Source organism: Schistocerca piceifrons, chromosome 4 (assembly GCF_021461385.2).
Source record: "Schistocerca piceifrons isolate TAMUIC-IGC-003096 chromosome 4, iqSchPice1.1, whole genome shotgun sequence".
In the NCBI taxonomy this organism is placed as follows: domain Eukaryota; kingdom Metazoa; phylum Arthropoda; class Insecta; order Orthoptera; family Acrididae; genus Schistocerca; species Schistocerca piceifrons.
Window position 1 is genome coordinate 360,010,230 of NC_060141.1, and position 15,560 is coordinate 360,025,789.

Genomic DNA, 15,560 nt, shown 5'->3' on the forward strand with positions numbered 1-15,560 from the left:
AAGTGTCTTTTAATTGTGCCTGTCGGCAACTTAACGTGTAATCTTTATGGTAAGTAGCCGTCTACCGTAATTGTTGATATTCCTACCTAGTGTTTCAGTTGTTTAATTTTACTTAGTTTTATAAATAACAAACTTTAAAATGCTTAATATTTCAAAGTGTGTTAATTATATGAGTATTATTCCTTTTTAATTATCAATGTTTAAAAACTACACTTAAACTACTACTTGTGTCCAGCATGTCTCAGCTAGGAGGAAATGAAAATCGTTGTTGTGGTATCCTCCTCCTGCTCACTGTTAATTTACCAGGAGCTTCTTATGACACCATCTTCCAGCCAGTACCTGGAATTGACAGGGATTTTTTCAAGTTTGAGTAGCCATCCTGTAATGATTTAACTGTGACAAAACAATTGAATGTTTCTGCTCAGCACTGAATGCACCAGGTGCTGTTGACCGTTTTCATTTGGTTGCTCCCATAGACTCGTTTCACTCAAAAGAAATGATTGAATAATTCAACCAATACATAAAACTACAACCGAGTGAGTTGATTGTTTCTATTCAGTTGTTCTTGTCGTCAGCCTGATTTACTGCATGACAGGATTAAACTTCTTATCCCAAGACCAGTGCCTCAGATGACAGCACAGTTCTTATTGCCACCCTGATATGATCATTCCTACCTTTGCCTGAGTTAGTATTATGAATAAAAAGAAGTGGACCAGTAAAAGATGACATGAGGGATATTGATGATTTATAGAGTGTACAAGTTTGGAATGAAGGATATGAAAGGCAAGCAAACGAGACAGGAGCAAAAAGTAGAAAAATAGGAAACTGATAACTGACAACATTTTCCTCAATTATGACTGTTATTCTTAGCGCTTCAGTTGTGAGATAGGTAATTGTCTGTTACTGCTGCTGTGTATTTACAGTTATAGATATTTTATCATCATCATAAAATGTTTATGAGTCAGTAGGAAATACATAATGTATGAGCATTAATTAGCAGGTAAAACGGTTACTTATCTCTAGGAGAAACAATGTTCATGGCCAAGGACGTGAAGTATTGGTGCTTGTTTTGGGATGCATGTACTGTTACTGATGCAACATCATTTTTTATTTAGAAGTGTGCTCTTGTTGTGTTTCAGTGTGATGTTGCTGAGGGAATGACTCATTCGACAACAACAGAAACCTCTTCAGGCACACCAATGCTTGATTCTAAAAATACTTCTCCAGGAAGTGTTACAAGGTATGCATGGTAAATGTGTTCTCCTAAATTTAATTTTTGGATTTTATAACTAGTTTCCTGCTGTGAATTAATCACTAGGAATTTTTAGTGCTTGCCTAAATCAAGTGCATTAAACAATTGTTGAATGTTGCTGAGTTCTTTTCATCAATAAAAGAAAAAGTTGAAGTTGTACTCTTAAATGTTAAACATAACATTTTTATTAAAAAACGCATTTGCAGCCAGTACAGTGTTTCTTTCCACAAATACTCATAAATATTCTGATAACTTGATTCCTTTGTGGTTTCATGCAGAATTCGTTGTTGCGGTTTAGTGTTCGGTTTGAGGGTTGTCAGCAGTGTGTGACAGTGCCCTTTATAACTGAAAAGTCACAGGGTTTTAGACTAATGAACTTAGTGTAAGAATGCAGTGTCCACCTGAAACAATCCTATCCTTATTTTCTTTGTTAAAAATTACTGTATAATATCCTTTCAATATGAAATGTTGTTTCTCAGAAAATGTTTTTTATGCAGCAACTGAATTAGCTTATTTCTTAGACACTGGTCTCAAATTTAAGAAAAGCTGGTTGATGTTATCAACAGCTGTCTCAATCTATGATCTTCATGTGTTTTTCCCCAAAATTGTGAGTTGTAGTCAGAAATTATTTTAGTCTTGGAATACTTACAGTTCAGTTAGTCTTCTCCATTGCATCACTACAAGTGTTATTGTTTTACTGACGCCAAAAATCTATTTGAAAAAGATTCACTAGAATGACTGGTTGATGAACCCAAACACGTGATAATTGCTTAGTGCTAAGAAGGCAAGTATTCAGGATCTGGTAGTCTACAGGGTGATTCAAAAAGAATACCACAACTTTAGGAATTTAAAACTCTGCAACGACAAAAGGCAGAGCTAAGCACTATCTGTCGGCGAATTAAGGGAGCTATAAAGTTTCATTTAGTTGTACATTTGTTCGCTTGAGGCGCTGTTGAGTAGGCGTCAGCGTCAGTTGATGCTAAGATGGCGGCCGCTCAACAGAAAGCTTTTTGTGTTATTGAGTACGGCAGAAGTGAATCGACGACAGTTGTTCAGCGTGCATTTCGAACGAAGTATGGTGTTAAACCTCCTGATAGGTGGTGTATTAAACGTTGGTGTAAACAGTTTACGGAGAATGGGTGTTTGTGCAGAGGGAAAAGTTCTGGACGGCCGAGAACGAGTGATGAAAATGTAGCACGCATCCAGCAAGCATTTGTTCGCAGCCCAGGAAAATCGACTCGCAGAGCTAGCAGAGAGCTGCAAATTCCACAATCAACTGTATGGAGAGTCCTACGAAAAAGGTTAGTTATGAAACCTTATCGTCTGAAATTGGTTCAAGCACTGTCTGCAGCTGATAAGATTAAAAGAATCGATTTCTGTGATTTTATCCTTTCTCAAATGGAAACAGATGAATCTTTCGTTTCAAAGATTGTGTTTAGTGATGAAGCAACTTTCCACACTAACGGGAAAGTCAACCGTCACAATGTCTGTATATGGGGCACTGAGAATCCGCGGGAAACAACTCAGTATGAACGTGACTCGCCTAAGGTGAACGTTTTCTGTGCCATTTCAGCCAATAAAGTTTTTGGTCCCTTTTTCTTCGAAGGTGCTACTGTAACTGGACTACAGTATCTGGAGATGTTAGAGAATTGGCTGTTCCCTCGGCTCGTTCAAGAAGCACAACAATTCATATTTCAGCAGGATGGAGCGCCACCACATTGGCACTTATCTGTCCGTAACTACCTGAACGTCAACTACCCGAGGCGATGGATCAGCCGCCAGGCAGCCCATGACAGAGCACTTCATCACTGGCCTCCAAGAAGCCCTGATCTTACCCCCTGCGATTTTTTCTTATGGGGGTATGTTAAGGATATGGTGTTTCGGCCACCTCTCCCAGCCACCATTGATGATTTGAAACGAGAAATAACAGCAGCGATCCAAACTGTTACACCTGATATGCTACAGAGAGTGTGGAACGAGTTGGAGAATCGGGTTGATATTGCTCGTGTGTCTGGAAGGGGCCATATTGAACATCTCTGAACTTGTTTTTGAGTGAAAAAAAAAACCTTTTTAAATACTCTTTGTAATGATGTATGACACAAGGTTATATTATGTCTCTTTCATTAAATACACATTTTTAAAGTTGAGGTTTTCTTTTTGAATCACCCTGTACATCGACATGACTATTCTTGCAATTCACTCTTAAGTGCCTGGCAAAAGGTTAATTGAACCACTTTCACACTATTTTCTACTGTTCCATTCTCAAACAGTGCATTGGAAAACCAAACTTTTAAATTTGTTCTATTTTATTACGATGATTTCTCCTATTTTATTTTGATGTTCCTTTTGTAAGTGGGCATCAACAAGATATTTACACATTTGAAGAAAAAAGTTGTAGATTGAAATTTTGTGAAAGATCTCACTGCAACAAAAAACAGCTTCGTTTTAATGGTTGCCACTCCAATTTGTATATCATTTCCATGATGCTCTCTACCCTGTTTTATGATAATACAAAACAAGCCATCCTTTTTTGAACTTCTTCAGTGCTGTCCATCAATCCGGTCTGGTCAGGATCCCCTACCGCACAGTAATACGGTAGCAGTCCCTTTAGTGGATTTGTTGCATCTTGGAAGTGTTCTACGAATAAAATACAGTCTTTGGTTCCTCTTCTCCGCAATACTATCTACATGATCGTTCCAATTTAAGTTGTTTGTTATTGTTATTACTAGATATTTCGTTGAATTGATAGCCCTTAGATTTGTATGATTTATCACATATCTGAAATTTTTAGATCCCTTTTAGTATTCATGTGGATAACCTCTGTACGGAATGGCTAAGCTAGGGGTGCAGACGACAGGATGGGCTGTGTATTTGAGGCTAATAAGATGAAGGTATAAATGATGCAGAAGTGATTTATTGGAAAGAAGTGATGTAGAGGTCCTATATATGGGAAGGCATTGCAGAAAACTTAAGTCTCTCCAAGGTCAATTTGACTATTACCAAGGCCAGTAGCGGAGAGAGCGAGTTGCCTCCCAGGCCAACTAGAGGTAAAACTCGCCCTGTCGGATTGGTGAAAGCTCATTGGTCATTTCAGAACCCTGCAACATCAGGATTGACACTGCAGCATCAGCACTGGTGGTATGGTGCGTGGGCCCTAGCCTCCCTCCCACAGCCTCAGAAGAAAGATCGAAAATACTGAGGCTGTTACAATACTTAATAATAATTACATGCTGTGCGTTCTTCGCTCTTCACAAAGATTCATGTGACATGGTGATTTTGCTATGACTGGAGGTTTATAACTAAGGGAGGGATTATTAAAGAAGAAGAAACATTTAAAGAGATTACATTACATTATGCAATTTTCGAAGACCACAAACGTAACAATAGCAGTAACGTTTATGTGATCGACCTTCTGATAAGCGATGGCTGTGGCACGATGCGCGAAAGAGGCAATAGACAGGACAGAGTAACCGCCAAGCTGGTACTGGCTGGTAGGCACATGAAGCTGAGCTGAAGCTCGTGTGACTAGTGTGAGCACAGTAACTAGGAAGGTCTACATTCTCATCCCACAGGTGAGTGGGAGCTATGGAACATTATAACTTAAAATTTTTAGTTGATACTGTGTAGTTATAAATTAAGATTAATTGCAGTGGTTTGCTCTGGTTTGCTTTGAGGATGAAGTGACAACATATTGTTGCTTTAAGAATAGCAATAACAAAATTAAACTTACGTGCTTTATATATCTTCTTGGGCAATGTGAGAAATTGGCATAAACTAAATTTACTTAATTCAAACTAAATTTACTTAATTCATTACATTGTCAAATGCTAAAGTGTCTAAATAGCTATATACTTACAGTACTTTATTAGGTACTAAATTAACTACTTCAAATTAGATTATGAAAACAAGTGAGCATTAGACTGATATCTATCTTTTATGTCTAGGAAAGTGTAGCAAAATGATCAATCTTATCTTTAGAACTTAACTGATAAAAGGGGAGACATTTTCTACTGCCGATTTCATAATAGCGACGATAAACTCCTCTAGTTACTCATATTCACAAGCACCAATCCTGAATAAGAATTACGTAGAACTGATCTCTTCAGCAATGGGACATTGTAGGAAGCACATTTATGGAGAAATAAAAGTCGTCAGCTAGACTAAAGTTAATATAAATATGAAATTAGTAGAACATATCTAGGTACCTGTGTATATGCATTGTGTGCAGTCAAGGACACAGAAGGTAAACATAACATACAGAAAAAATCATAACTCCCATTACTGTGGGAGGATGGGGATAAGTAGATCAGATAATGCTAGCTTGGAGTTCTTCCTTACCGTGTATGTTGTTTTAAGCATACCTATTTCTCAAATTGATACACAAGTGAAATGGCGCTTGTTCATGAAGGTAATGCAGCACAGTCTGGTCCTTAACAGAGATAAACATATGTTAGAGAGTAAGGTCCCAAAATAAACTATTCAATGAAAATATATTTTTCAAATACAACTGCTGACATACTTGGAAAAATTGAAATTTGGTGCCACATTTTACAAATCTTTTACATTTGTTCCAGTAACATATATAATATATAGAGTGAATCACTTAAATCTTGCATCGCAAATATTGCAGAAATGGAAATTGCCATTAATGTGCTGTTTTCACAGGGTGGATTGGTATTCAGGGGCTTGTATTGTTAGCCAATGAACAGATTGTAATAATACATAGAAAGTGTGTTTTTATGCAAAAACAATTTTTAAATGGAACAATGCCTAGTGAGATAAACAAACTGAAAGTACAACAAATTAAAATGTCAGTGGTGTTTGTGCAGGATTTGAATGTGAGTTGTTTAAAAAATATCATGTTTGTGCCACTCAAACTGTATAGTTGCTAGGTAGAGTATTTTTACATTTGCTTATAGTGTTCTTGTGTGTTCCTTGAGTACACGGTGACTTGATAGTCAATTAATGTGCAACAATCCAAGCAATAGATCGGGAGTGGACCATGGGATTTACCAATGCAGGAAAAGCTGACAAGCTGATGGTATATGGAGAGTGTAGGAAGAATGCAATTTGTTCTTATTTGGTGTATGCAGGAAGGTATTCCAATAGATGTCACCAATCGTGGCAGTTATTTATCAACCTTTTCAACCTGTTATGTAAAAGTGGTAGAGTAACAACTAGACAACTTAACTGAAGGGAATAAGTGAAGACAGAAGAAGGGGAAATTAAAGTTGTTGCTGCTGTTGCAGTTAAACTGAACATTAGATCTCACACAATCATATAAGGAAGTGGCATGAGTCAGGCAAGTGTCCTGTGCATTCTTCATTGACATTGTTTATATACCTATCATATCTCTCTCTATCGAGAACTGCATGGAACTGAGTAGGAGAATTGTGTTAGCTTCTGCACATGGGTATTAAGAAGGGATACTCCAGATGCATCATGTATCTTACTTAGTGATGAAGCCACATTTACGTATCATGGTCTGGTAAACCATTGACACATGCTCTATTCGTCTGTTGACAATCCACATTGCTTCGTCAGGTGAAACGTAAGACTCCATGGAGTGCAAATGTGTGGCGTGGGATAGTGCTTCATCAGCTCATAGGCCCATTTTTCATAGATGAAACACTGAACGTGCTTAAGTATTTCAGCTTCCTTATAAGTATTTCAGCTTTCTAATGCACCATCTTCCACAGATGCTAAATGAAGTTCCTCTGCAGACTAGGATGAATCTATGGTGTCAACATGATGGATGATCAGCCCATAGTACATGAAGTACTACAGCACGTCTTCATAAATTGTTTCCAAATCATTGGATTGGACATAGAGGATCTGTACCGTGGCGGGCCCTTTCCTGTAGACTTTTATCTGTGAGGAAAACTGAAAGATGCTATCTACAAAGACATACCAATTACCTCTGATGATAATTTTTTCATAATGTGGAGCCACAGTCATAATATATTTCTTTAAAGTCAGTACCGCCATTATACTGTTTTTTATTTGCAGTGTTACATTTATTTTAAAAACTTATTTAATATTTATTTTAAATGTGACAGTATGCCATCTTAGGCACTGTATAACATTACACTTGATAATGGCACTAATGACAGTACTGACTTTAACGAAATACCTCTGATGATGTGCAACAATGCATTACTGCAGGTTGCTTGGACATCTCCACTGAAATGCTTGCATGTGTGCAGCGGTCGTTCCATGCCAGACTGGAAGTGTGTATTTCCACTGCCAATGGTCATTTTGAACACAACTTGTGATGATCAGTTGTGGTTTTTGGTCAGAATCCACATAACTAGTGTATGCACTTGTGTTGTTCTTTAGCGTGTGCTACCACAGGTATTGTATAAGTGTTAGTGTGGGAACTTTTCGAAATTCGGTATCTCATAAACGATTCCCACTAGAATCCTGCAACAAACATCACTGACATTCTAATTTACCGTACTAGTCTGTAAATATCAATAGATATTGTTCCATTTAAAAAGTGTATGTTCACATAAAAATACACTTTTGAAGTATTTTTACAGTATGTTAATTGGCTAACGGTACGAGCCCCTGACTACCAATCTATTCTGTGAAAACCACACGTCAATAGCACTTTCCACTTACACAGTATTTGCAGTGCAAGTTTTAGGTGAGTCATCCTGTGTATAAGCAGTTTGCACATATGTAAGCACAACCAATATTGGGTTAATCATACACAGTTACACATCAGGGTCTGTGTACCCTTGGGGGCTATAGTTTCCTTCAGTACAGAGATTAGGCAGGGCAACTCTGTGGTGTAGGGACTTGCTTCTTCCAGCGAGAGTTGCCCTTTGTATTATGACTGTTCTAAACAAGCGATTAATTCACCATTGGTAGAATTTGCTAGTTTTCGCAGCAGGTCAGGTTGCTCTCAGAGATGTTAACTTCATAAATAGAAAACATGTGACATTAAATAAGAGTTGATGGTTGCTGGTGACGGCAGAAGAGTGCGTAAGAACAGCAGAAGAGCTGAGCTGGGACAAGATGCAGAAGTGCGGCAGTGATGAGTGACACTTGGGTGTGTCAGTGCGGGCATTCTGTCAGATAATTTAAGGGGCACGTTGTGTGGGAACTGCCTGTCAAATCAACCATTCTCTGCAGGAGCAAGAAGAGGTTTTCTGGGCCCCACAGGTGTGTTGTGGGAGTAGTATTGGTCTGCTTTATTGAACTGTATTGCAGGGGCTACATGTACTGATGAGCATGGCGGGAACAGGTTGAGATGGATAAAGGCAGGGATGGACAGAGCCGTTGAGGGGGGGGGGGGGGGGGGGGGGGATGGAGGTGTGAGGTTGAAATGGCAGACAGAGGGAGGAAGAGGTGCACACAGAGGGGGCAGGGGGAGGTAAGGTGTATTCAGTATGTGTGTCGAATGCGTATGTGGGCAAAGCCACGGGTAAAAGGTTGATTAATATCGGAGGTGCTCAGAAACAGTCTGAAAAGCTTGTAAGAGTGTTGTGTGTTGCAGGGTAGGTTATGCTGAGAAATAATTGTTAAGAAAAAAATTGATATATTGTGCCATTTCTGAGTTAACTAGCATTGAAGGAGCATTCAAATTAAACCCAGTCACTAGTGTAAAGTAACACTAATGATTTTGTTAACTCAAAAATGCAGTTATACACAGTACACATACTCAAAAATAGTGGCCAAAACTGTTGGCACATTTATCCCATTGTGACACTAGCTGGTCAGTTCCATCCTTGAAGAAGCTAGTAGGCTGCTGACGGATCCAGGCCTGGACTCAGTCACACACTTCATCGTGCGTTGCGAATCGATGTCCGCGAATAGCTTGTTTTAGAGGTCCAAGCTAAGAAAGTCACACGATGGATGTTCCAGCACTTTCCCACTGAAACTTCTGCAATGTTGTCTTCATGGCATTGGCCATGTGTGGGCGGACATTATCATGCAGGAGGATGACACTATTGGACAACTTGCCTTGGCGTTTCGACTTGGTGGTTCATCTAAGATTCTGTAAAGTGGCTTGATAACACTGGGCATTGATGGTGGTACCCTGTTCCAGGAACTCGACAAGCAATGGGCCCTTATGGTAAAAAAAGGAGGACATCATGACCTTACCAGAACCGGTGTGCATGGCCTTTGATTTCTTTGGAGGCGGTGAAGTTGCATATTTCCACTGCTTGCTCTGATGCTTGCTTTCCAGTTCAAGATGGTGACACCATGTTTCACCTGTGACAATACACAAGAGAAAGCTGTATTCCTCCTCATGATAATGTAGCAGATGACTCAAAGAAAGCGCCATTCGAGTATTGCGCTGTTCGGCAGTCAGTTGGTGGGGAACCCACTGTGCACAGATTTTTCAAAAGTTCAAGTGTTCATGGATTATGGTGTGTGGCCATGCTAATACCCAGTAACCAATGGATCTCGTCTACAGTGATTCTGCCGTTATCCAAGACTAAAGCATTCACTTCCACAACTGATGAGCCTGACCAGGACGAGCATCATCTTCCAGTGACTCGCGTCCCTCAAGGAATCGTTTGCGCCATTCCACAACACTTGAATGACTGAGACTGTACTCATCGTACACAGCCTTCACCCGTTGATACATTTGACGGCCTAACTCCCTCCACTGCCAAAAATCAAATCACTCCTCGTTATTCCTGCTTACTCGCCTGTATGTTCGGTATTGGTCGATAACTTGTGTGGTCATCTCCTCTTTGGCGTGAAACCACACTGTTGCTACGCAACATCAAATGGTACGCACGCATCAGTCTCTCTACCAATAGATGGCACCACCATACCCGCAGTTACATGGTGCCACCTTTTACGTGTAAGGCAAAGGTAGACGCACTGACCAGGTTTTGTTTGAATGAAGCTTGTACATGTACTGCTCAACCTTTGTCTTGCGTAAGAGCCTTACTACCGACCCATGTCCAGTTTTTGTATCACTCTCTTTTTTGGTTTTAGGAATCCAGACAGAGAACACATTTGATGACATAGTCTGAAATGGGCTGCTTGAATCTGAGCGTGCAGTGGGTGCAATGATGTGATTGGCTAACTTCAGTGTTAATTAACTTGAAAATGGTGCAGGGTATTGATTTTTTTTTAACAATTACTTCTCAACACAACATTTCTTGCAACACCGTTACAAGCTTTTCGGACTGTTTTTGACCACTCTCTATAAAGCAGAAGTGATCGACAGAATCTAAATATAGGAACTATTGGTTGTGGCTTAGTGAGAAACATATTTTTAAAAAGAGAATAGGTATACTATAATCAGGTTGCTGCTAGGATGTGGACGGTATCCAATGTGTATGTGAAATTGCACCAGAATAGGAAAATTGTGTCACTAAGCAGTCATGCGATTTCCCTTTTGAAACTTCTTGACAGATTAAAACTGTGTGCCGGACCGAGACTCAAACTCCTGTCAAGATCATACTGCAGCGGGGAAATTAGCTTGTTATAATGGATGATGATGATGAGTCAAGAGTTTGACTCCAAGTAGCTCATGATTCTAGATCACCATGAAGTCACATGGAAATGTATGTACTTTCCTGAGGGAAAGGAAAGTAATGGATACCCAGAAGATATTGTATTACACAAGTCTTTGTCTCAGAAGATACGAAGAAATCACAAGAACACAAAAAGCTGCCGTATCGTCGTCCTCCTCATGACAGGTTACTTCTGTTAACACATCATAACTTAACTTTATCATTGAGATGGCTGTCCACCATTTGTAATTTTTTATTCAGTGCACATGAAAACTATGGTCAGAGTGAACAACACATCATTTTAATCATGTATATATTAATCATTAATTTAAAAATAATATATTAATCATTAATTAAATACAGTGAAACCTCACTTTTACACTTTTCAAGTAACTTCAGAAACATGGTGTAAAATACAGGAAAATGTAAAATGTGGGAAATAACGTTATAATCTGTAAAATTACGTATAGGATACCCCTTTGCATTTTCGCACTTTACGTATGATATAGGTACATAACAGACATCAATAGATTGTCAGGAACTTGTTTATTATCTAATAGAGGTTTATTATCTAATAAAAAACGCTGATGTAACTGGAACTGAAAACTGTATGGGAAGTAGGAACATTTGACTCAATTTCGTACGTCATAATCGATGTTTTTGAAAGCCTGCAGCTGTCATTCATTATTTAAATAATGAAATACTGTACTACCTACATATTTTTTCATGCTTAGCACTACGTGTTTCAAGAAATTTTTTCTCATTGTCAAGTTCAAATATGTACATACGTGTTTTGTGTGGTGTTTGAATATGTGTTATTCTGTGTCCCTTGCACTGTAGTCGTCTTTTTGAGGTTATCGCGTACTGTTCCTTCTCAGTTATGTGGAAAACCACACGCACACACACGCACACACACACACACACACACACACACACACACACACACACACACACACACACACACACAAAACTATCAGTCACATTGTTTGTTTATGTAACGTCACAAAAAATACATACATAAATACACTCGACAACGAGAATAAATTCTCAAAACACTTTTAGCTCAGCAGGAAAAAAATACATAACGTGTGCTCTGTTTAAACGAAAAATATTTGACCAACGCAAGTCGCAGAGTGAATGATGGTGTCAACTAGCGCCACAAGTGGCCAAATGCTGAAACATGCTAAATATTCTTCAACAAATACGTCATGATGACCACAACAATCACGAAACTGCATTTGCACATTAGAGAAAGTTTGGAAATGGTTGTGATTGGATATGTATTCGAATGTACCTGTTTACTCCCACCAGCCAAGTAGTGCTTGGAGCAGCGGGAGATAAGCCACGAATTGTTCCACCTTTTACATGTTTACCGGATCAGATCAGTCGAGTAGTGTGCCCTTGTGTCAAGAAACTTAACCACGTAATATTTGTAAACACTACTGGACAGTCAGCATCCTGCAAGGGTCATTTTTACCTCTAGAAACATTTCTTCGTAATGCGTAAAACACAGGAAAATTATAAATATGTTGACAAAAATCGGGTGCAAATTAACATTGTGGGAATTATAAAAAAATGTCGTAAACGGTGTGAAAACGTTAATTCTGGGAACATAAAATCGGGGTTATACTATAAATTAGATATGGTAGCACTTCTGGCAGCTATCGATAACTATCTTAATCTGTTTACTGAACACTTGGTAGCCATTCAGTCCTTACTATGAACCTGATTGGAAGTTCTCAACTGTAGGCTGTACTGATGCTTAACAGTACACTGCCTACTAGGATGCTGGTTTGGTATGCGTGGCTGGCCCGACGGATCTGAAGCGCTGTGTTGGCCAATTTCTGTCCATGACTGCCGTGTCATCTCTGGCAAAGTTGCAGCCAGTTAAAGTGCACCACGACTACTCAGTCTGGCAGCGGTAATCCCAGAGAGGTGTGAACTTTTTAGACCTTCCCCAGTTTGCTCAGGCTGATAAAATAATCGGGAACTGTCACATTCTTTTGACGTGGTACTTTGCCTAAAGACAACAATTGCATTGATTTTTCTCTACCTGTTTCCAAACAGCTCTCAACCATTGGAACAGCTGTTTTACCACTGGAGCATAAATATATGGTGACAATTTGTCTAGTTTGAATGGTGAATGGATTTTTGCATCTGTATACCACCTCGAATTGAGTGCAGCTGATTGATTTATGCTCTTTCGCATTATACGAAGACAAGATGAACTGGAAAAATCTGTCTCAGTCTGTACAACTTTGACGCACATAATACGACAGCAAATAGACTTATGGATTTGCTGTACACAGCCATTACTTTTTGGCTGGAAGAGGGTAGTTTGCCATTTCTTGATTTTTAATAATTTGTAAACGTACGTGAAAAGAGATGATGATAAGTTACTGCTGTGATCTGTTATAATTGCTTTAGGGCTTCAGTGCAGTAAAATAAGATGTCATGAAAGCTTTGGCGACCGTTTACGCAGTCGTGTCTGCCAGAGGCACCATAATTAAGAAATGAGGATAAGTGATCAGTAAATGATAAAACATTTGATATTTTGAGGTGAAATCGGGAATGGTCTCATGACATCAAGGGCAATAATTTCAAATGTGTAGTGATGTCTAAGAGTCTGAAATATAATTTTTAGTTTTACATATCGTGTCCTTTGTGCACACCGGAAGCAAGACCTTACATAACTTTTGGTGTTCGTTTTACAAGTAGGCCACCAGAACTGTGAGGCCAATTGTAAGTTATTGCCTTCTTATGAATATAGCGTGCTTTGTATACTGTCATGTGTCGTGTGACTTTCTCTAATGGATTTCAGAATAATCAGCCAACTGCCTTGGGGTGTTTTATGATTAAGGATTTTATCAACAACCTTGAAGTCTGAGGATGCTGCAGATTTCTTGCATTCTTCATCCTCATTCTATTCTTTCTCTGGTTCAACAATCAGGACTTTGTCAGCAAGTATACACTGAATTTTTCGATTTAATGAAGGTGTCAGCATTTTGATGGAACTTTCCTGGCTGTACCTTACTGATTAATAATTACTCACTCAACTAAGGGACTACTTATACAGTCTGCTACTAGAACAGGTTCAACAGGCACATTAAGCTCGCATGATCAGTCACAACAGTAAATGTTCTCTCATATAATATTTAAAGTAGTTCATGCCAAGCACCAGAGCTAATAGATCCTTCTCTGTTGTTCTGTGGTTGAGGTCGGCTTGATTTAATTGCCTGGACTCATACCCAGTGGTTCGTTCAAATTCTTCATGTACTTGACGAAGAAGACACCCAATTGCAAAATCACTGGCATCACACGAGAGTATGATGGGCTTCTCAAAATCAGGGTAGGCCAAAATAGGTGTTTATGTTAGGATTCCTTTTAACATAACCATTGCTGTTTCACACTCAGTAGTCCATATAAATAGTACTCCTTTCTTTAACAATTTGGTAAGAGTTTTGGCAATAGTGATGTGTTCTGCACAAAATAATAGAAATAGTTTGCTGGTCTTTTGTTGCATCAGTTAATCGTGGATCAGGTTGAACCCCATCACTCAAATTTATGTGGCCCAAGTAATTAACCTGTGGCTCTGAATATTTGCAGCTCTCCCATTTCAGGCGGAGCTAAGCATTTCGTGTATGTGAAAGTAGGTCTCTTAATCATTGTGCATGTTCCTGTAGGGAATTGGATAACCCAATAATGTCATGTGGTTACACTAGGCACACTGAAGGTTTCAGTCTCCTCAGCAATAAATCCACAAACTGTTTGGAATGCCACAGGTGCATTTTGTAATCCAAAAAGCATCCTCAGGTATGGATAGTGCGCTGATGGTATGACAGATGCAGTTTTCTCACAATCTGAAGGGGTGAGGGGTATTTGGTGATAGCCAGAATGCATGTCTAGCATCGTGAAATATTGACAATTGCCTAAATGGTCCAATATATCGTCTATTCTTGGGAAGTGATATGAGAATTGTTACCTTATTCAAAGCTTGCATGTAAGCTCATTTCAGTAAGCTTTTTCTCCATCTTGGTGTCCATTTTGGGATGATGACAACAGGCGAAGACCAGGAACTGCACAACTGTTTTATTATCCCTGCTTCCATCTGTTTTTAATGCTTTGCTCAACCACAGGTTGCTAATAATGTGGAATTCTATATGGTTTTTGACTGATTGGTCTAGCGCATCTGGTGGGACTCTCATGGAGTGTCAGACTGGTAGCAAGCAGATCCCTCTGTTATTCAAAAACTGTCCTAAACTCCTCAAGTACCGAATACAACAAACTTCCATCCTTCTCAGGCAGATGCATCAACCTATCCCACATTTCATTTCCAGTAACTCTTGTGTACTTGCTAAAATTGTTCCCTTGAGTATCATGACGTCTGTCCTGCCAAAATTGTCAGTACTAACCAAGAAAAATATTTCTTCTTTCAGTACAACTGGTTGATCTATACTTCTTTTCACATATACTTGAAACTCACCAATGACTGGTTCTTGGAGGTCGGATGTACCAGAATAACTGAGTGCATGGGGAATTAAGATTCAAACTTTGCCCAGAGACTCCTTCCCATTCCACCACGTAATGTTTTGCATTCAGTTGACTTAAGCACTGAAGTGAATCAGTCTTCTGAGAATAGTAGGACGGACCCTTTCCTATCTTCTCAGACGCATTTACAGTGCTGTCACTGCCAAATAGGAATTCTTGGTCAACAGTACGCAAACTAAAGCCAGCAGCATCACGAATACAGCACAGGAAATCACTCCCTAGGTGCTAATCAGATTCTGGATTTTTCCCATGACTTCCACTTTAAGTGCAAATTT

General features: G+C 39.2%; 1 protein-coding gene across 4 annotated transcripts in view; it reads left to right on the plus strand.

The window, feature by feature from the left end:
• Positions 1 to 15,560, plus strand: part of LOC124795211 (TP53-binding protein 1-like) — a 288,269-nt gene that overhangs the window by 162,277 nt on the left and 110,432 nt on the right. For all 4 annotated transcript variants that reach the window (XM_047259124.1, XM_047259126.1, XM_047259125.1 and 1 more), the window contains one exon: positions 1,140 to 1,240. In XM_047259124.1, coding sequence (XP_047115080.1) covers positions 1,140 to 1,240 — 101 coding nt within the window. The remainder of the gene's footprint in view (positions 1 to 1,139; positions 1,241 to 15,560) is intronic.